Genomic DNA, 22,820 nt, shown 5'->3' with positions numbered 1-22,820 from the left:
TATACAGAGAAGTTTTCTTCTTGAGTTCTCTTGAGGACTAGATCTTATCAAGGCTCCCTTGTGGCGATCGAATTCAACTTATCGAGCAAGATCGCGAATTCTCTTGTTCGTGGCGTTATAGCGTGGATTGGTTGACACAGGTTCGTCAATAGGTCGCGTTCATACCGAGATTACCAATCACAGGTTCGATTGGGGGTTGAGGTCAGCAATTCGTAACTCACATATCTTCGTAGAACGATCATCTTCCACACAGATTCATATCACCACATTGCACATAGGGACAAAATTGAGAGACTATTTGTACCATTTTTCCTATTCGTTTTTGGCTCCTCAAATAACCATCCCACCTCATTTATTGTACAAAACACATATAAAAGGCGATAAATGAAAGTAACTATCAAATAAGAAAATGCTAATTCTGTGCCTGTGGTAAAGGGCTGTTGAACCGGTGGCGACTGGCGAGGGATCCCAATTGACAATACTCCCCGGGTTATACATAGAAATTATTAGATGCCTATAAAATCATCTAAATCGTCAGAAAGGAATATGGATTGTTGCGAAAATGGCGACCGAAGAAAATGTAGGTGGATTAGAATACATTTATTCAAGCGAAAAATATTGTATTAATTATATTCAATTTACATGCTAACCAACAACATTAATTGTTTGGCAAAAAAAAACAACATTAATTGCAAAACTCGCTAATTACAGATTCCAATTGTTCTTAAATAAAATCAGCATTAATGACTCAATGACCAAAAAACTCATGATATTACTATTTTAATTATTAGATATAAGATAAGATTGTAGATTATAGATTACAGATAGATCACTATAGATATAATTGGATCTAGTTTATTTTTTTTTAAAGAACATCAATGTTGGACAAGCCGGATAGTTAAACTTTTTTATGTAATTATCTAAAAAATATAATTAATTACTAATAACCTCTTTATATATTGTGCATGCCCGTTTTAATTTTCTTAGGAACAATATCAGTGTTAGATAAGTGAATAATTAAAGTCCATTTTAAATGTTTTTTTTTGTAACATCAGTGTTAGCCTAACGCTGTTAGGTAAGTGAAAATATTAATCTTTTTATTTAATTCATGTATTAGTTAATGGTTACTAAGTAGGTACCTTTAAATTTTTTATTATTTTAATAGTATCATAAATCTTTTTCAATCAGTTGCATTTTGCCATTAGTCAACATATATAATTAAGTAATTACATATTTGTCAACATATACAATTAATTGCTAATCACATCTTTACATAAATTTTTGTTTCGGAACATCAATGTCAGGTAAGTGGAAACCTTTTATCTAATTAATGTAAAAGTTAATGGTTTCTAAGTAGGCACCTTTAACTTTTTTTAGTTATTACAATACTTTTACCTTTTTCAACCGATAAGTATTTATAAGTAATGTGAAGAGAAGTTGAAGAAACAGTAATTTTGTGATGATGTGGCTAACAAAAATCTCTATTCTCCCAATTTTCTTATTATTTATAGATTTATAGATGGATATAAGCATCGTTCAAGATTTCCATTCAGTAGACCCGTCAAACTGGGTGGGTAGGGACGAAAAGGGCCTAACCCATATTGACCCATTTTTGCTCAATATATTTTGAGCGACCCAAACCCGACTTGGGGGGTGGGGTGGGTGGGGGTGTGCACTGAATGATTCATACCTGAGTATCATCGACCTTGAAGGACTTGAGAACTAAATGCAAGATATCATCACCAGAAGTAAGCAGGGAAAAGTGCCAAAAAAGTCCTAAACCTTTTGCATTAGTGCCAATTTAGTCCTAAACCTTTTGTTGGTGCCAATTCAGTCCTAAACCTTTTGCATTGGTGCCAATTTAGTCCTAAACCTTTTTTTGGTGCCAATTAAGTCCTAAACCTTTTAAATTGGTGCCAATTCAGTCCTAAACCTTTTGTTTTTATGCCAATTTAGTCCTTCCGGTCAATTTAGACCGGAATTTGCCTACGTGGGCCTTGCCGCCTACTGGCGGCATCACGGCGCCGACGTGGACAACTTTAATATTTTTAATATTTTTTGAATTTTTATTTTTTTTCCTTTTTTTTCTTTTTTTTTCCACTTTTTTTTTTTTGGTTGTCTTCCTCCTTCCTCTGGCCGGCGAGCTCGACCACTGGCGAGGACGGCCTCGCCTGGCGAGGGCGAGCCTCGCCTTGGTCGGGCGAGGCTCGAGCCCTCGCCGGAGGCCGCGGCGAGGGCGAGCCTCGACATGGTCGGGGCGAGCCTCGCCATGGTCGGGCCTCGCCCGACCATGGCGAGGCCGGCCCTCGCCGCGGCCTCCGGCGAGGGCTCGAGCCTTGCCTTGGTCGGGCGAGGCCGGCCCTCGCCGTGGCCTCCGGCGAGGTCGGGCCTCGCCATGGTCGGGCGAGGCTCACCCTCGCCGCAGCCTCCGGCGAGGGCTCGAGCCTCGCCCGACCAAGGCGAGGCTCGCCCTCGCCGGGCGAGGCCGTCCTCGCCAGTGGCCGGCGAGCTCGATCTCACCGGCCTCTGGCCTCTGGCCGGTCGCCGGACTGGCAACCGGCCAGAGGAAGGAGGAAGACAACAAAAAAAAAAGTGGAAAAAAAAAGAAAAAAAGGAAAAAAAATAAAAATTCAAAAAAATATTAAAAAAATATTAAGGTTGTCCACGTCGGCGCCGGTGACCGGCCGCCGGCCGGCAGGCATCCACGTAGGTAAATTCCGGTCTAAATTGGCCAAAATGACTAAATTGGCACAAAAACAAAAGGTTTAGGACTGAATTGGCACCAATTTAAAAGGTTTAGGACTTAATTGGCACCAAAAAAAGGTTTAGGACTAAATTGACACCAATGCAAAAGGTTTAGAACTGAATTGGCACCAAAAAAAGGTTTAGGACTGAATTGGCACTAATGCAAAAGGTTTAAGACTTTTTTGGCACTTTTCCCGAAGTAAGCACTTTCTAATTGTGCTTCTGTTGTCATGTGCTTGACAGTATATGTCGGAACCTCACTCTTAAAGCATGAATTCTAAGCAGTAGAAGCAAAGGTAAGCAACTTTGAAGGCAACACAGTCGGACAAAGGACTCAACCCCAAAACTTCCTCCACGCCATCCATTCCGAGTTTCACCTACAAAGATGACCAAGTTGTCAACTTACTGGTATGCTTGCAACGAGAGTTAGAATGATCAGCTAAAAGTGATAAGGTTCCGCAAAGTGCAACAATACATGCATACATACGAACTTATTGTACTTGCACTAGCCTAGCCTAGCCTAGCCAACTTCAGGGTGCCATATGTAATGTTCATCAGTGCTTAAATATGAAGCCTCATGAACGTCAAGCTTCAGTAGAAGTATCCAGAATATAGCCTTTCACGAGAGTTCGAGGCCACGAACCATTACACTAATCAACATTAACCAAGTTTCAATACCCATCCTTTTCCATTTAATCATGTTAAGGTAATAACTGAACTTGTTTCTTCGAATACTAACAGGCTTGACTTTTGACTTTACATACCAAGATACAGATGACAAACTAGACCATCCCAAGCCCTTTATCATATCCTTAACAAAGGAGACAAACCAAGTGCAAGCCCCCTCAGACATATAAAAAACTATTTAAAGAATTTTCAGAGCGAGTCAATCACCAAAGAAGCAAAGAATGGACGTTTTGGGACACTAGAATGCACAAATCAACATTCCACCGCATTAGGGACTCCATTAAGGCCCTCCAGGCAAGCATCTGCAAATAATGAATGGAAGTTTCTGGATTGACCCATTTTCAAGGAACCAAAAAAGAATCCATTTCAGATTCATCGGTATCAATAATTTTTAATTGCCCAAAAGAATCGGAGCAAATGGAGAGGTCAAACAGTATGGTCCTCACCGTCAGAATGTCTGCAAACAAATTTATTTTCGGTTTGGACGCCTCAGGCATAAACACAAACAGTTAAGAGGTCAGTCCCAAAAGAATGCGCACATTGGTTGCATTACACCCTTTTCCCTACAATCCAGAGATGCGAGGGAAGCCAGCGAATCGAATAAGAATAGGTGAAGAGAGCGATGGACAAAAAGTTCCCCTCCGAGAAGCAGATCAATTCAAAGACTCGCAATCATCCTAATTCCATTTCCCATCCTCAGAGTGCACTCTCTTGTGATTCAATCTAACTGAATCTCCGTCGTATCCATTTCGGGTTCCCATCCTGTCATCAACTCCTGGAGATTCGGATTTGACAACTTGATCAACTGAAATGAAGAATGGCAACGCTGAAGGCGGTGTTGAGGAGAATTTCACCAGCAGGGCCGACGAAGGTACGGGCCCGTGATGGCTCACGACCGCAGAGTTCTCGCAACATCGCCCGTGGATGCTGGATCTTATTTTCTTCTTCGTCTTCTCTTTCTCATCATGGTCGAAGAGCCGAGTGGCAGTGGACGGCTTGTAGATGCATCCTCCAGGCTACAAACAACAGTAGATGGTGTTTTGGTAAACCGGATCTTTATCTGGTTTCTCCGTGAATGGACAGTGGAAATGGCATTGCCCTTTATGAAAACAGTACAAATAGAACACCAACAAAATAGGCAGCAATTCAAGTTTCGACACTACCTTCAGTAATGGTTTTGATGCGAGATTCTTGATGCCATTACCAATTGCGAGACAAGAAGAATTTTCCTGGGGTACTTTGTGGCCCTGCATAGATCCAATGCAATGGAAACAATAAAATCCAACTTTGTTTTGGGTCAAAAACAATTCTAAACAGAATTCAAGCATGTACCTTAGAGAGGCGCCCGCCAGCTTCTTATATGTCCTGTCGAAGACTCGAAAGTTCAATAGTAGTTCATACAGGACAGAGACTATCTATCCACTGACCGAGAAGAATGCAAGATACGGACGTATAGACTAATGATCGCATCTGTCCACTACAACACGTTCGGATAATTTTGGTAGAATGACTTGAGGAGAAGAGAAAACTTGCACCATCCGGAGACATCCTATTTTTTTTAGCCCATTAAGGTTTGTTATACCCTTGCATCGAGAAATTTTCAGGACTTCCAAAAGCGTTAAATCTTCCAGACCATCAATCTCTGCTAAATCGCAGTCCTCTAGTTCTAGTTCTGACAGATATTTCAGACCAGAAAAGTTTGACTTTTGAATGTTGCAGTGTTTGAGACGCAGAGTCCATAAGCTTCGGGACAAGCGAAGTTGTGTGAGGACTAGCTCCTTCATGTAGGATAAAGTGAGTTCCCGGAGCTGAGTAAGGGCTCTAAAATCCCCAGGGAGACTGGTGACATTTGGAAGGGACAATTCAAAGGTCTCTAGACTTGTTAATCCCAAGATCCACCCAATATCTGGGGTCGGATTCGATGACCCTGCTTCTGGCCGCTCATCATTGTTCAAGCATAGCTCTTTTAGATTCGTCAGATTTGTCAATTCGGGGGCTGCCATGATTTTGGATCCCCAGCAGAGAGTGAGTAAACTGGAGGGCAACTCTGGTAGTGTTTGAAGTCGTTCGCATTTACTTACGTCAAGGGTTCGGAGGCGAGAGAGACCACAAATGCCCTGAGGCAGCCCAGCCACATTGGATGATGATAATCTCAAAATTCTCAAAGAGGATAGTCCTGAAATATCACAACTATCTTGGGCCACCAAACTTTTGCAGCCAGAGAAATCTATCTCTTCCAGTTTCTTTAAGTTCACAATATCTTCAGGAAAATTTTGTAGGTGAGTGCGTTCCATCTTCAGCGTCTTTAAATTTCTCAAATCCTTGACTGACTCTGGTAGTTCTGTGATTCTAGTGTCTGAAAGGTCCATTACCTCCAGCTTCTCCAGCTTCCCGATGGAAGGTGGAAGTTCTTCGAACATTGAACAATTCCTTAAAGAAAGTGTCTGAAGATCCTGAGGAAATTCAAAAGTTTTTGGAACCCAATCAATATTAGCACCATCCAGAGCAAGACTTTTGAGTTTCGTTAGGTGGCCAATTGGGGATATATCTTTCAATTTTTTACAGTCACGAGCACTAAGTACTTCAAGATTCTTCAAAGAATCATTCTCAATATGAATTTCTTCGATGTCAGTTCCATCAATCAGAAGTTCCGTCAAAAGTTCCTTGCCGCGCAGTTGTTGTAGCAACTGCTGGACTCCCTTGTAGTTTCTCAAATTCAAGTATTGCAAGCGCTCCAGTTTACTGATGTACGTCCCAAGTCCAGGTGACCGAGTACAATCTTCCATTATCAACATCTCCAAATCGAATGAAGCTGAAAACTTCAATGATGCTCCTAACAGATCACATCCTTGTAGGTTCAAGACTTTCAATTCCTTCACCTTCTGCAAAGTACAAAAGAAGATATCAAAATTTACTCACTCGTACCTATTATCTTAACACCAGACTTAAAAAGCAAATATTGGCCATACCTCCATGATTTGCCTCCAGACTTGTGAATATCTGGTGACTGGATTCCTGGACAGATCGAGAATGACTAACTCCTTCAAATCCACATCACATAGCTCAGAAATGAAATGGCACTTTCGCCAATCTAGCCACCTCAAATTTGGAAGAAGATTCTTAGGATTTTCCTTAGATTTTTCCTCAATGTTAGTGCCATCCAGTCTGAGGTACTTCAAATTTGGAAGAAGATTCTCAGATGTTCCCACAATGTTAGCCCCATCCAGTCTGAGGTACCTCAATTTTGATTTTTTGCCAAATTTTTCACATGTAAAAGGGACGGTGCAAGCCTCTTCAACTAGGAGACTAATGCCTTGGACACGTTCATTACTCTGTCAAGTGTCGACGGGGGACACGTATGAGTAAGTTGAAAACTTTAATTTCTTACTCCTTTTAATGAAATGAGACAAATTAAATTTACAAAAATCAAGTAGGTATCCATTACTCGTTCCAGATCGTGTTCAAGAACAGATCCCTTTCTTTTCGCTCCAAAGATCGAATAGTTTATGCTATCTATGGATGGTTTATCTGAACGCTTTCGTGACCATCTGAAAGAAATTTCTAGAGGCTTTGAAAACTTACCTGACCGTCCATTAGAATGGAACGTGCATCACTGAATTTCCAAATCCTGCAGCGCTCTTGAAGAACGTTCTTCTCAACAAGCTTCCTGCCAAAGTCTCTTAACAGACTGTGCATTCTTAATTCATTATTTTCTCCATCTTCCAAGAAATGCATGTCACGAAGTTCTTCTATTTCTATAGGAGGAAAGTAACCACAAGCCTTCCACATGTAAGAGGCAATCCTCTCATCCTTTCCAATAAAAAAACATGCTATGTCTAGGAATATCTCCTTTGTACGATCATCTAAAGATTCGTAACTGGCCTTAAGGGCAGCTTCTACTTTTCTCTCATGTGGATGGTTTTTTAAGGAATCCCGGGTACTTCTCCACATCTCTATATTCTTCTTTTTCTTTAAAAATTTTGCCCGAAGCACAATAGCCATAGGAAGCCCTCCAAGAGCTTTGACGATGTCTCTGGACAAGGAATCGTACTCGGGGACATCTGGGGGGGCATTCTCTTGAAAAACATGCTTACAAAAGAGTTGATGAGCATGGTGATTTTCCATTGGTTTAACCTTGTATTTTTCAACTGCTTCATCGTCGAAAACATTTAAAACATCTCTGTTATCTGTGGTCACAATGATTCTACTTCCTGAACCCAACCAAGTAAGCTTCCCAGCTAATGCCTCAATTTGTTGATCCTCATGCACATCGTCAAGCACAATGAGAACCTTCATGTTGGTAAAAAGACTTTTTATTTTTTTATTACCTTTACCAAAAGGTCTCAGTGGTTCAGGTTTTTCGTTTTGAAGGTCAGCAATCAAAAGATCTTGGGAAACCTTGACTCCTTCTGAATTTATACCTTTGAAGAAGCTACATTCATCAAACAACTTATGAATCTTGTTGAAGACAACCTTTGCAAGTGTAGTCTTTCCGACACCCGACATACCGCATATTCCGACAACACGTACGCCTTCTCCACATACTTTCATCGCTTGTCCATGGCTGTAGACAACACCAAGCTTTGTCATCATCTCTTGAACATGAAGATCGATTCCAACTAGTTTGTCGATTACATCTTGGTCATCCTCAGTCAACTCCTGCCTGACACGTGTAACAACGTTTTCTAGGAGGTCGGTCACATGCCTGCAAAACATGAGTGATGAAGCACGAGGATGACAGCAGAGTTACCAAAAATATTAAAAAGTAGACGAAAATCAAGCGGGGGTCCGAACTGACGAAAATTAAATCAACCAACAGTGGCAGGGGGACTTTTCAATTTAAGTGGAGAGCAAGTTTCAATGCATGGTCGATTTCCCTTTGATCCACAGAGTAACTTTGACATTGATATCATGCTATCTTCAAAACAACAGTTCTAGCCAAGTGGGAACGAACAGAGCATGGTGGACCAGGTCGGCTTGAGTCATTTTCAAATGGCATCTTAATGGACTCACCGGTCATTCAATAGGCATATAGAACTTCAACCTGTTAAATTATCCATCCATTTCATAAGAATAACCTTAAAGATCTTTCTAGCATGCATCATCATCGATATGATCACATATGATATTTATTAGAAAAGGTTCGGGTTCATTTTCACATCATCCTAAACCTTCTCTTTTTTTCATTTTTCTAGGAAAGAAAAAAGAAACCAGAAGCAAAAGAATTACCCGCTATTTATGTTCTTCCGCTCATATCCAACTAACTCAACGATCTTTTCAAGAACCTCCTTCCATGTTTTGATGGTATCTGAGTGGACTTTGTCATCCTTATGTTTCTCGAAGGACGTTGCAAAATCCCCAGTCTGGTGTTTTACTTCTTTGGGAGTAACATCATAGAAAATGGGGATAATAATCTGTCCATTTGATTTTCTGCACTCCCACATTTGTACCAGCTCCATGAGGCAACTTTTACTAGAAGCATAATCTTTGGAGAAGATGGCTATCGAGATCCTTGACCGCTTGATCGCATCTTTTAGCCCCTTATTGATCTCTTCTCCGGCACAGAGCTTTTCATCGTCTCTGAAGACCACGATCCCTGCATTTTTCAGTTTTTCGTGAAGGACATCTGTGAATTCTTCACGAGTATCTGTACCTCTAAAATTCAAGAATACTTCATGATTGAGTCCAGATGACAACGATAAGGTTGAAGATGATTCCTGTCAAATCAAGGAAATTAAAGTATACATAGTGTTTCAGACCAAGTCTTATGCTTCTGGCCAAACAAACAAACAAAAAAAAAAAAAAGAAAAGAAAAACCAAAGTTTTATGGTTCCGATGGAGCCAAACCTAACACAGCAAGCTGACTGCAACTGAATCTCGCAACTCATGCATTTTGACTGTTTTAAGATCCATAATTTTCAGAACTTTCGTAATACTCAAACGTTGATTAGTGAATTCAAAAGCAATCATTTCATAATTTTCTCAAATTTAAATGATATTTCAAATTTTAGGGGAAAGCAAAACAGTAGTTAACAGGCCCAGCGCACAACATCAATAGTGCTTGGAGTTTTGATAGGATCTCGTGATTTTGAGCGTGCATTGACTCAATTGTTCACGTCAAAAGAAGATTTGTAAGATTCCAGACGATGTTTAGCAGTTGGGCTACAAGCAGAGGATCGATTCCACCAGATTCATGTCGAAGAAGAAATAATACAAATCCCAAAGATGCAGAGAAAACAAACCTCTCTTTTTCGCTTCATTCCAGCAGCCACAACCGCAGAAGCCATAACTCGGAAAAATATTAGAAACGCCAAGGACCAATTCGCTTGCTCGCTCTCACTCTCTCTCTCTCTCTCTCTCTCGGGCGTTCTCTCGCAGAGGGGCACAGGAGGTCTATAGACATTAGACAACTATATAGATTACTTATTATTCCTGACCAAGACCATTGACTTCTGGGCACCCGCTACGGGCTTGGGCAACGTGATGGAAAATTGTCGTGTAGTCCTGGCCCCACGTGATTTGACGTTATAAGAAGTCCTTACAAAAGCTCTTTAAAAAATCGAGGCGAAAAGGATATTTCCGTGGTTGGAGTAGATAAAGACATTGCAAATAAACTGAATGCGTAGTCCGCCCAAGCCGTTCCATTCATATATAAATGAAGTTTCCGTTGTTTGCTAATCTACGTGAATGGAGGATATTATCAGGCTCTTATCCTGTGTCAGCCAAGTTTCACAAAAAAAACATGAATCATGGCATATTCCGTGAACTTCCCAGAAAGTGCCTTCTGACGTTTAAGTATTTAAAACAAAATGGTCCATTTGTTGGAAAAATATTAAATAACATGTAAAATCAGAATTGCTGAAATTTAATTGAAATAGATGAGAAAATAATATCAATTGTCCAAGGCGTGTGACGTGCAAGCATTGTCCGTAAGGATAATTCCGCCCCTTGAAATACGATACACTTTAGCGGCTATCATCCTAAGATACAATAAATTTTCTTTTTTATTCCACCCAGAATATGCGTATAACCTAGTAAAAAGAAGGGAAAGATAAGAGAATTTGGAGTCTCTTCCAAAATTATCTTTCAAAGTTTTATATTATATTCAAACGAAACAGAAAGCCGTTAAGTATTCAAAACAAAATGATCCATTTCCATATAATTTGTATTTTGGAAGAATCTTCAAAGGTAATTGCCTTCTCATCGAGCTTCATGAATTGGCTTTGCAAAATCTTCTAAGCAACACAAATGAATTTCTGTAACCCTCCTTTTCTGTGAGTCCAAGACACAAAGTCAGTTCCTCTAATTTCTTTTTGACATCGATAAGTGCCCGATACTGTCCAGGAATTTAACCTACTTTGTGGCGCTGATATACTAAACACTTAAATACTATACCTCTTCTAAATTATCATATCTTCCTTCACCCTCTTCCGTAATTTTGTTTCCTCTCCTCAGAAAGATGGCATGAAGCTATTTCTTCATACAAGTGTGAACACCGACAGCTTGAGTACGTCGTTTTCCCACGGAGAAATTAAAGTGTGACAAAAAATAAATGTGAAGAATGAGAGGACACATGGGAGCTGGGTCGCAATCAGTGGCTAGATTCCTTGCCAACTGTAATTGAATTTTGTGTTTAATACAGAATGAGTTTCTCTGGGACGAACAGCAATAAATACAAATTTACGGAAGTTATAACAAAGTCGTCTTTTTTATGTTTTAATTTTTCTTTCTAACCTTGGAAAACGAGGATTGATTCCATGCAGATCTGGAAGGACAAGTTCTCGAGTTATAGAGCTAAGCTCGGTCAGTGTCGTCCAGCTGGAACCCAAATTTGAATATACAGTGTTCGAGTCCGAGTACATTTTTTTTTTATTTATAAAGGTTGCTAGAACACATAAATCTTACTAACATTTCAAGCCGCAGAATATGCAGCTTCTATTGATAAAACCCTTGACCAAAGTTTCAAGCAATCTTTATGTTTGGGGTTTCAACACACACAACTGATACACTAGTTCTGCACATTATAATAATCCGATGAAATCATAAATATTGCAAGATCTTTTGTAAGCAAAATGCTGGGGTTTGTTCCTCAATTATCATGTCTTCATTTAATTTTGGTTCTTTTCTACGGTGACAATTATATTATATGTCTCATAATCCAAGATACTTGAGATTTCTTGCTCACGAGTATAACACAAAGTGTTACGGAAGTCAAGCGATCGAACAGTAAAATAGACAAAACAAGAAAATAAATCGGACACCAGATTTACGTGGTTCGGTCGTAGTGACATACGCCCACGGGAAGAGCAGCACGGAATTTCACTTAGATCAAGTAATACAACGGAGATTACAACCAACTCGAGTAACTTAAACACTCTCAGTATTTCTCAAGCTCCAATTACACTCAATAATTCACGCAGTGTTTAACTCCATAATTTCTCACGAAATAATCTCTCAATCTCGCAAAAGAATTGTACATAAATCTTACCATAAGATTTAATTGCTTAAATACTTAAACTCTTGATGTAATTTCACGAACAAAATGACGAAGATAGCTCGCTGTCTAGCACTCGTAAACGGCGCTTCAAGACCTCTTCATCAACAACGACGTCTTTATCTCAAACCCAAGAATACAAATATATAAGTGGCCGAAAGCAATCTCGGTGGAATCCCACGAAAAGTCAATTTTCTTTAATTTCCCTATTTGCTCTTCTTGGACTGACTTCAAGGAGTTGATTTCTTTTTTTTATTTTATTTTTTCTCTGACATATTGACCGAGTCAACGTTCAATATTTCCAGTTTGAGAACAGAGACTCCAACATGCATTAGGAAAGCGAATTTCAGATCTTTCCTTTTTGCTCGATTTCGGATGTCTGCAAATTATCAATTCGGAATATTCAGATTTTTTGTTTCAAACTCAAACTCGAGACATATTTTAACAATATTCACATTGGCTTAATGCTTGAGTCAAGTCACAATCGCTTTGATATAATTCGAATGTCGTTACTATTCTCCCACAGCCTCAATGGGCTCAACCGCCACAGATGTCTTCCAAGTCCACGCTTCGCTTGAACTTCGCTATAGCTGTGGACTTTATCAGAATACCAACTTTACATTTAATCGCTCCACAAGAATTTTCCGATACAACCTTCTTAACCGCAGATAAAGCAAAACCATCGTTGCATCCATATATGTCAGGAGATCGAATACGCACATTGTCAATATCAGCAGTTACAACAACTGTTGGCTTAATAGGCTCCACCTCGCTATAAGCACCATCCGTGTCGATTATTTTGCTAGTATCCGCTACCTTAGGAGTTTCTGGTTGTAACTCCACCTCAAGCTGAACACCATTCAGATCCGTATGAGCACTGCTATAATCACTCATAGCCAGAAGTACTAGAGACTCGTCAAATGTAACTTCTCTGCTAATAACAGACGAATTTAATTCCGAACACCACAACTTATAGCCCCGCTTACCTTGTGCATAACCTATGAACATGCACTTTCTTGCTTTTCCATCGAGCTTACCATCACCAACTCAAACATAACATGGGCAACCAAATATTCTAATAATAGAATAATTAGCAACGTTACATGACTACACTTTTTCTGGAGTCCGACATCCAATCACAGTCGATGGGGATCTATTCTTCAAGCATCTCGCTGTACTAAGAGCATCCGTCAGGAATCTCCTAGCCATACCAGCACTAAAGAGGATTTTATGGGCCGTCTCTATTAATGTTCTGCTCATCAGCTCTGCATCATGTTGTGATTCATTAGCACTAGTGCGGTGTCTCACTATGCCTTCCTTCATGCAGAATTCATTTAACAGCTTCGAGCAAAACTCCATACTATTGTCAGTTCGCACCTGCTTGATCGTTTTACCAGTCTCCTTTTCGATCAAAGCTTTCAACTGCCTAATCCTGACAACAGCATCAAACTTGTGCCTAAGCATAAACACCCATGTCTTCATAGATTAGTCATCTACAACTGTTAGCATAAATTTGGTACTCTTTTTTGAAAGAAATCGCAACAACTTGTGAACATCTAAGTGAATTATTTTTGCAATATCCGTGGTTTCTTTGACAATCGCATTGAATTGCACTTTCCGCCGTTGATCTAAATCACATCACCTGCATACATTCAGTTCATTTGGCACATAACCACAGAGTAAATTTCTTTCACTTAGAACCTTAAGGCTTTTCTCGCTAATGTGCCCCAAACACATATGCCACAATTCAGACTCTCGAACCAATGCATTCGACGTTGCTGCAGCGAATTCCGTCACTGTCTCATCTTGAAGTTCATACAGGCCACTATGCTTGATTCCTTTCATTATCAACATGGCACCTCGAAGAACCTTCAAAACTCCACATTCTGAAAAATATCGACACCCAATTGAATTCAGAGCACTCAAGGAAATCAGAATTTTCTTCAACTCTGGAACATGCCTCACTCCAGTCAATGTCCACACAATACCATCATGCATTCTGATTCTAACATCACCAACACCTATAACATCGCACTTCGCATTGTTCTCTAACTGTACTTTACTACTATCCGTGCACTGATAAGTAGTAAATCAATTCCTGGTTGGTGTCACATGAAAAGAACAACTATAATCCATAATCCATCTACCAAACGATGAATAATTAGTGACAGACAAGACAAAATCAGTACTATCCGAATTACTGTATGCTATAGCCGCAACATCATCCGTAGACTCAACTCTAATTCCCTTACCTTTCTCGCTCTTCAGCTTAAGGCAATCCCTTCTGTAAGACATATTGGGTGGACCGCCCAAGATGGGCCAAACCCGGTCCGTGAGCCACAAGGGCCCACGAGGTAGTTATTTGCCTATCTATAATAGAAGGCACCCCTTGGAAAACAGACGTGATTTTTTATATATGCAAACACACTCCTTCGATACAACGTCTTCTCTGTTTTCCTTCGGAACGCACACGAGTACGAAAGACGATCGAAGAACTCTCAAGCGCAAAGTGGCACTTAATCTGTGACAATACCGGGTATGTTCGTTGTGTGATATGCCCGTACGATCGGTGATACAAGTTGATGGTCCTCCGGCACGTTTTCCGCATTGATCAAATTCGTTCCGAATATGTTTTGAATGTGTCGATCGGGAATTGAGTTTTCCCAACATTGGTATCAGAGCCCGTTTACTTGTTTCCCGATCATGCATATGTATCGTCTGAAGTGTATACTGCTTGTTTTTTCGTTTTGGCCTCGTTTTTGTTCGTTTTCTTCGCGTTGCCGAACTGTTCATGCATGTTTCGATTTTTGTATTTTATCAAAACTTGAATTTTATTGCATAAACAGAAAGTACTCGTCGAGACGAGGAAAATGAGGGGCGGCACGTCGCCGGAAGAGGCCGCACGTGCCCTCACACGCCTCCAAGGGACTTGGGCACGACGGCGCGTGAGGCCCACGCGCGGCCGTGTGAAACGGCGCGTCGGTCGCCACTAACAGCCGACGATGACATCAGCGTGACGTCATCGGGAGCGGACCGTGACCCGACCCGTTGACCCAGACCCGGTTGACCGTTGACCGACCCGGTTGACTGTTGACTGGTCAACGGTCGGACTGGTCAAACCGATCGAACCGGACCGGTTCAAACAGGGCAGAATGACCCTGTTATTTCTTTCGGCCCGTTCGAACTCATTTGAACTCCGTTTTGGGCGTTCTTGATATCGACATGCTCGTATCGGAATACTCTACGTTATGGTATATTCATATTACATGTTTTCTGCACTTATGAATATGAAAATGTACGATAAACCCTATGTACATGTACTTAGGGGTATATTCTTTGGCATTTTCTCTAGTATTTCTCTATAGTTTTTTGAAATACAAGTGCTAGATCGTATGTATATGAATAAGCATTCATTATCTTAATGTATCATGGATTATAAGTAATCCTTTGTTCTGCATTCGTTGCAGGAACAATTGTACATCTGAGACGCACTCCAATAATCCCAAGAACGGTAGCTCAAAAGGAGAAGCTTGAGAACCTAAGAATCAAGCTAGCTCTTTATCGGTGGGACGCTAGAGATGATATGATGTCACACATCATCAAGGTCAACAAAATGATACAGGATATCATTTGGAACAGTTTTGTAATGTCGGAATATGTAATGGTCGGAGCCCTAAAATGCACTATCCCTGAAGAGTTGGGAAGAATGCTTGATAAGGTTAAAGAAACCTTAAAGGGTCCAAGCTATAAGATGCTTGTGGAGAATTTTCTGCAACAATACATAAGGGTCGGGGCAAGGAGAACATCAACCCTTGCATTGAATGGGTCTCGGCGCAAATCATGGCCCGGATCTAAGGGTTTTCCGGGAGCCTCTGTTTATGTTCCAAAGAAAATAAAACTTTCTAAAGAATTTTATGAGTCATTTCCTGTCTATGTGTTGGATTGATACACTTGATATTGTTCTTTTAGGATTTGGAATCAATTCTGTATATGTTTCAAGTTGATATTACATGTTCTTAAATATTTGTGAATGTATTATGAAATATATATATGGCTATGAATTTTTGTGATTTCTCATTTATATTGCCATATTATGTGTTATGTTATATGTGGGAAGTTCTTAAAAGTTTGAATAACTTTTGAAGAACCAATTTCTTTACATAAATGATTATGTTAATGGTAATTTCAAATTAGGTTTGTTAGACGATGATTGGGAACATAGTGAACTTTCGACTCTAAGACCTTTTGTGAAACTATTCATTAATATGATTAGTTTATGTAATCATGATGCTGATGAAGTATTTAGATAGGCTTTAATAACTTGTGCGTATGTGTCTGAAATGTTCAGATACGATGGCTTCAGCAACTAAGAACATAGTGGCTGAACTTAATAAGGGAGAAAAATTGAATGGCGACAATTATGAGATTTGGAGTCTCAAGATTCAATATGTGCTGGAAGAGCAAGAGGCACTCGAAGCTCTTAACCAGATTATGGAAGAACCTGAGGATGGGACAACTGCCCAACACAAGAGGGACAAAGATGCCTTTGCTATTTGGAAAAGAAAGAACTCTCTTGCTCGCATTACGTTGCTAAGCAGCATGGACAATGACATCATGCGAGAGTTCGGACGTTTCCAGAGCGCCAAAGACATGTGGGTTGCACTGGCATCAAGATTTGGTCGAACTTCTGTGACCAAACTAAGACAACTCACTATCCGTTTCGACTCATATAAGATGTCTCATGGAAAGACCATGAAACAACATTTAAGGCAGATGTCGAATATGATTAGTGAGCTAAAGGATGCCGGGCACATACTCACTGATGAACAGCAGGTGCAGGCAGTAATCCGCTCTTTGCCTCAAAGCTGGGAGCACATGAAGATCCATTTGACCCACAATGAGGGTATCAAGACCTTCGAGGATGCTATCTTGAGCTGGAAAAGGATCGCCTCATGGCGACTAAGCTAGAAACTGATATTTACTTTGCTGGTTCTAGCTCGCATGGAGTTTCGGGCTCCAAGAGGAAGCACCCTGCTAGGTTAAAGAAGTGGAAAGGCAAGGGGCCAAGTCCTTCAGAGAAGAAGCCGAGGCTCAACCAACGGGAGAAAGGAAAGCGTCCTTTCAAGAAGAACAAATTCGTTCCGAATATGTTTCGAATGTGTCGATCGGGAATTGAGTTTTCCCAACACCTTCTAAGATGCCCCCTCTTGCCACAACTCCAACAGACAGCACTACCAGTCCTAGACTGACTTCGTCTATTCATGTTTATACTACTTCTGCTAACACGTGTACTAGTTCTTCCTCTATTTTCACTTACTAAAGCAGCATATACATGTTCGCCAGATTCTCTTCTACGGATGTCCTCACTCAGAATTAAATCTCAAACACCATCAAACGTCAAACTTGTTGACTCAGAGGAATTACTAACAGCAGTAACAGTAGTATTCCAACTATTAGGCAGTGAGGATAATAAAATCAAAGCATGTACCTCATATTCAAAGTCAATATCAACTGAACTCAATTGACTAACGATCACATTGAATTCATTGATATGATCGGCAATTGACGCATCTTCGCTCATCTTCAAATTAAACAGACGTTGCATCAAGTAGATTTTGTTGATTGCAGAGGGCTTCTCGTACATGTCCGAAGGGCTTTCATCAAACCTGCAGTAGTCTTCTCATTCACGATGTTGAACGCGACGTTATAAGCCAACGTCAGCCGAATAAAACCCAAAGCTCGTCTATCCAGCAATTCCCAATCAGCTTGCTTCATCGTCTCTGGTTTCTCCCCAGATAGAGGCAAGTGCAGTTTCATCTAATATAGATGATTCTCAATCTGCATCTTCCAGAAACCAAAATCCTTCTCATCAAATCTGTCGATTCTCACTTTTCCTTCTTCTATTGCCATCGATTCGCTTCAACTCAGCCAAGCCAGGCTCTGATACCAATTGTTGTGGAAGCCAAGCGATCGAACAGTAAAATAGATAGAACAAGAAAATAAATCGGACATCAAATTTACGTGGTTCGGTCGTAGTGACCTACGTCCACGGGAAGAGCAGCACGGAATTCCACTATAGATCAAGCAATACAATAGAGATTACAACCATACTGAGTAACTCAAACACTCTCAGTGTTTTTCAAACCCCAATTACACCCAATAACTCACGCAATGTTTAGCCCCACAATTCTTCACGAAATAATCTCTCAATCTCGAATTGTACACAAATCTTATCACAAGATTTAATTGCTCAAACACTTGAACTCTTGATGTAATTTCACGAACAAAATCATGAAGATAGCTCACTGTCCAGCAATCGTAAACGGCGCTTCAAGACCTCTTCATCAACAACGGCATCTTTATCTCAAACCCAAGAATACAAATATATAAGTGGCCGAAGGCAATCTCGATGAAATCCCACGAAAAGTCAATTTTCTTTAATTTCCCTATTTGCTCTTCTTGGACCGACTTCAAGGAGTTGATTTCCTTTTTTTTCTTATTTTTTCTCTGACATGTTGACCGAGTCAAAGTCCAATATTTCCAGTTTGAGAACAGAGACTCCAACGTGCATTAGGAAAGTGAATTTCAGATATTTCCTTTTTACTCTATTTCGGATGTCCGCAAATTATCAATTCGGAATATTTAGAATTTTCGTTTCGGGCTCAAACTCGAGATATATTTTAACACAAAGTATAACCATGATTCCGACGAAGTCATCATGCTCGTTGAAGATGTCATGCTTCATTATCTACATTCCCTTGGAAAGTTTTGCTCGCATGACAGGACCAACTGTACCATGCTTCTACTTCTACCTCGACCTTCTCAAACAAACGCAATCAATTTGTCCATTGTCAAGGCCAAGGACTCTAAAAAGACAAAGGCAATAAGAAACTTGCTATAAGGATCAAGAAACATACTTATACAAATAAGGACTAAGCTAAGTGTAAGGAAATATAATAGTGTACACATATGAAATGCCAATTATGAGTTCTCACTATCAAAAGGAAAAGAAAAATAACAGAATTCGCAGTTCAAGAGCCATTTTGTCTTCTCCCCCACCACTATGTTGTTCGTTTTGGCTCCTCAAATAAAAAAATTTCCCAGTAGACCCTTTGATTTAAATGATACTATTAGGGAAATAGCATGAAAGAAATTTTCTTCTATGAAAATATTGTAAAAGAATGTCCAAATGGAAATTGATAACTAACCTTAAAGATAGAAATAGAAATGTAGAAAAGAAAATAGAGAATATTGAAGATATCAAAATTGTGTCTTTTGATTTCTAAATTGTGTATTTAACAATCAGCGATGACTTCTATATATATACATTTTAAAAAGAATCTCAAAAAATAATTATGAACGACAAAATTGGTAACTACCAACGAAGATATTGAAATAATCTCGGTTTGCTAATTATGCGGATATTCTGATTGTACTCTGATTTTGGTGCGAGCCGGAGATAACGTTGGAATCAATCTCGGATTGCTTATCATATGGATATTTTGATTGTGTTCTGATTTTGGGATGAGTTGGAGATAACGCTTGGTTCTGGTTGAGTTTGACTAGCTAGCAGTGAACTGGGTCAACATTCCCCTGCAAGCTGATGGGGCAAAACAAACTATCAGCTTGGAACATAAGAGACAAAACGGAGTAGATGACAAGCCTTTGGTAAGAATGTCTACAGGCTGATCAACGGAGGAGATAAATTGAACATAAAGTTTTTTACGAGAGAGACTCTCACAAATGAAGTGATCATCAATCTCCACATGTTTTATACAAGCATGAAAAACTAGATTCGCCGTAAGATAAATGGTAGAAAGGTTCTCACACCAGAGCGTGGGTGGATGAGGTGGTAGAGCATGGAGATCATGAAGAAGATACTCGATCCACATAACTTCAGCAGTCGTGTCGGCAAGACTCTTGTATTCAGCCTCAGTACTAAAGCATGCCACAATTCGCTATTTACGTGAACACCAACAGATAAGATTATGGCCGAGAAAAACACAGTATCCACCAACAGAGCGACGATCATCACGATCACTAGCCCAGCTAGCATAAGAAAATGCATGAAGAGCTAGTGAAGAATTGCGAGTGAAGATAAGTCCATAACGAGAAGTATCCGCAAAATATCAAAGAATGCGTTTCACAGCCTACCAATGCGCAGTGGTAGGAGCATGAAGGAACTGACAAGCGGTATTCACTGAGTATGTAATGTCAGGCCTGGTTAGAGTTAATATTGGAGGGCACCCATAATGCTATGGTAGAGGACAGGATCAGGTAACGGCTCCCCTTGATGAATGGACAACAGCTCATCGGTGGTGCATGGTGTGGAAACGGCACGGGCATCAGACATCTTTGCATGATCCAAAATCTCTTGAATGAACTTGGCTTAATGTAGATGAAGTCCGTCGGAGGTAGATTGTACCTCAATACCAAGAAAATAATGAATAGGTTCGAGATCCTTGATGGCAAATTCACCATGTAGAGCGTGCAAAAGAGTTGGCAGTGGAGCATTGGGAGAGCCAGTAAGAATTATATCATCCACATAAACTAATAAGAAGATTCTATAGGGTATAGAATGATGAATGAACAAGGATGAGTTAGCAATTGAGATAAGAAAACCTATGTATGAGGACCTTGCTTCAAAACATAGAGAGAGCGACGGAGATGGCAAATGTGATGAGGCCGTTCAGGGTCAACAAATCCTTGAGGTTGAACCATGTACACCTTTTTAGATAAATATCCATGGAGAAAGGCATTGGGGACATCAAGCTGTTAGATAGACCATCCTCGGGAGTAAGCGAGTGTAAGAATAGTGAGGGTGGTGACTGGTTTGGCCACTAGGCTAAATGTCTCGCTATAATCAATGTCAGCCTACTGATGAAATCCCTTAGCAACAAGTCGGGCTTTGTAGCATTTTAGTGTACCATAGAAGCGAAGTTTGACTTTGAAGACCCATTTACAACCAATAGGGTGAGGATGAGAAGTTAGCGGAACCAGTTTTTAAGTGTTATTCTGAATAAGTGCAGTGTACTCAGCGGCCATGGCAGTCTGCCATTTCGAATCTCTTAATGCTTGAGAAAAATAGGATAAGCAGTGACCGTAAGAGCAAATGTGTGATTTTGATTAAGGACTCTATGAGAGACGGTGCCATCACGAAGATGAGTAACCATATGGTGAGTAGCTACCTGTAAAGATGTCGTCGATGACGGTGGAGACTATGAATTGGGTACTTGAGTTGGAGATGGTGAGGATGAAGTCGAGGATAGTAGTGCTAGTGAAGCGGAGTCCTGTGATCGTGAGGGCTCAATAAGAGCGATCGGTGGTGGCGTCAGTAGTAATTGGATTGGCAACATAGCAAGTGGTGACGATGTAGACGCAGATGTAGTATCTTGAATGGGAACACGGTCTCATCAAAGATAGCATCAACAGTGATGTAGATACACTGGGTCCAAGGACAGTAGCAGCAATAGCCTCGGTAACTTGGAGGGTAACCAAGACATATGCAAGCTCGAGAGCAAGAAGCTACCTTGTGGGAGCATATGGTCGTAAGTATGGAAATGTTGCATAACCAAACACTCGTAAGTGAGATATATGAGGAGTGGTATGGAAAAGAACCTGCCAGGGAGACAAGTTGTCTAAAACAGGAGTTGGGAGTCGATTGATGAGGTGAACTGCAGTCTCAAGGGCAAATTCCCAAAGATGAGAAGGAATAGCAGCTTGGTCATCAGAGCAAAGCTAGTCTCCACTGTATGTCAATGCTTGGGTTCAACAGTCCCATTCTGAAAAGGAGAGTACAGACAAAAGATGCACTGATGAATACCATGACTGAGAAAGTTCCTGAAATGTAAAAAAAAAGTCACCTTGAAATCTTCTTCGCATGCATGTGCACGCACGCACCAATAATTAGGGGGGAATGATACCCCAGAGGAGTCACCCTCAAACTGATTTACGAGTTATGACTTGCGTTGGTCTTGAGTTGGCGCTTCGATTCGAGGTTTAGGGCTTGCACACGCACGTGCATGGGGTTACTTCAAGGATTCCGTGGCTTGGAGGATGAACCGCGGAATAATAAGTTGCTTCACTTGTGGTGGATTTGCATGGATCACCAAGCAGAGAAACAGCGGTCCCTGCATCGGTGCCAGCTGCCATGCATACCCACCAGATCACCTCACAAGACGGGTTATGCAATTGAAGCGGACCAAAGAGAGGCGAACAATCAGGCTCGAACAGACAGAAGGAAAGGATTATGGAGGAGAAGAGAGACATGGACAGAAGTTTCTTCCTATAGTCGCGACCCTCCCGGGGTTCCCCAGGAAGTTTGACAAAATGTCAATCGGGCACGAAAAATTCCTCGTGAGGCAGCACTTACTCTTAGCACGGGACTAGCAATCATAACTTGATTTTCTCATTTTATTATGCCAGTTGCTTTTACTTTAGGAGCCACTACTAATCTATTATAGGCCAATTAGAGATCAAGTGAAATGCGAGAAACTATTTTACTTCCACAAACCAGAAATTCGTGGAACGCGGAGTTGATTTTGCTACAAATTATCCAACGCCCAATTTGGTTACTTTTCTTTTTTATGGGAAAACGTTTCGCAATCTTTCTTTCACTCAATTTTTTTATATTTTCCTAAAACGTGGAAATCTAGATTATCATGCACGAGTGCTCAAACAACAACATTTAAACACGCTGAAATTTGAATAAGATATATCGATATAAACATAAATAAAGTGTGGTGAAGTAAAGAACCCGACCCGTGTCGGCAAAAATTAAACACCGCCTTGTTATTAAATCTCATACAGGACCCCGTGAGCTATGCCTGATATTAAGAATTTAATTAGTCAAGGCTAATGAATGCAAATTTCCCTAAAATTTGATGATAATGAA

The 22,820-nt window shown here is 40.5% G+C and overlaps 2 protein-coding genes across 2 annotated transcripts; both read right to left on the bottom strand.

The window, feature by feature from the left end:
• Positions 1–3,770: 3,770 nt before the first annotated feature.
• LOC115685299 (uncharacterized) lies at positions 3,771–4,737 on the bottom strand. Its single transcript, XM_030610336.2, has 2 exons — positions 4,596–4,737; positions 3,771–4,448 (listed from the first exon to the last, which is right to left on the bottom strand). Exons 1-2 carry the CDS (start codon positions 4,683–4,685, stop codon positions 4,110–4,112), a joined length of 429 nt encoding a protein of 142 aa, XP_030466196.2. The 5' UTR covers positions 4,686–4,737; the 3' UTR covers positions 3,771–4,109.
• Positions 4,738–4,798: 61 nt separating this feature from the next.
• Positions 4,799–9,807, bottom strand: LOC115685277 (disease resistance protein RUN1-like). Its single transcript, XM_056310860.1, has 5 exons — positions 9,675–9,807; positions 8,662–9,149; positions 7,015–8,137; positions 6,402–6,764; positions 4,799–6,314 (listed from the first exon to the last, which is right to left on the bottom strand). Exons 1-5 carry the CDS (start codon positions 9,717–9,719, stop codon positions 4,890–4,892), a joined length of 3,444 nt encoding a protein of 1,147 aa, XP_056166835.1. The 5' UTR covers positions 9,720–9,807; the 3' UTR covers positions 4,799–4,889.
• Between the last annotated feature and the right edge of the window lie 13,013 nt (positions 9,808–22,820).

Source organism: Syzygium oleosum, unplaced genomic scaffold, assembly GCF_021117445.2.
Source record: "Syzygium oleosum isolate NSW1041296 unplaced genomic scaffold, Sole_v2.1 Sole_v2.04, whole genome shotgun sequence".
NCBI lineage: Eukaryota > Viridiplantae > Streptophyta > Magnoliopsida > Myrtales > Myrtaceae > Syzygium > Syzygium oleosum.
This window is presented reverse-complemented; position numbering and strand designations above follow the sequence as displayed.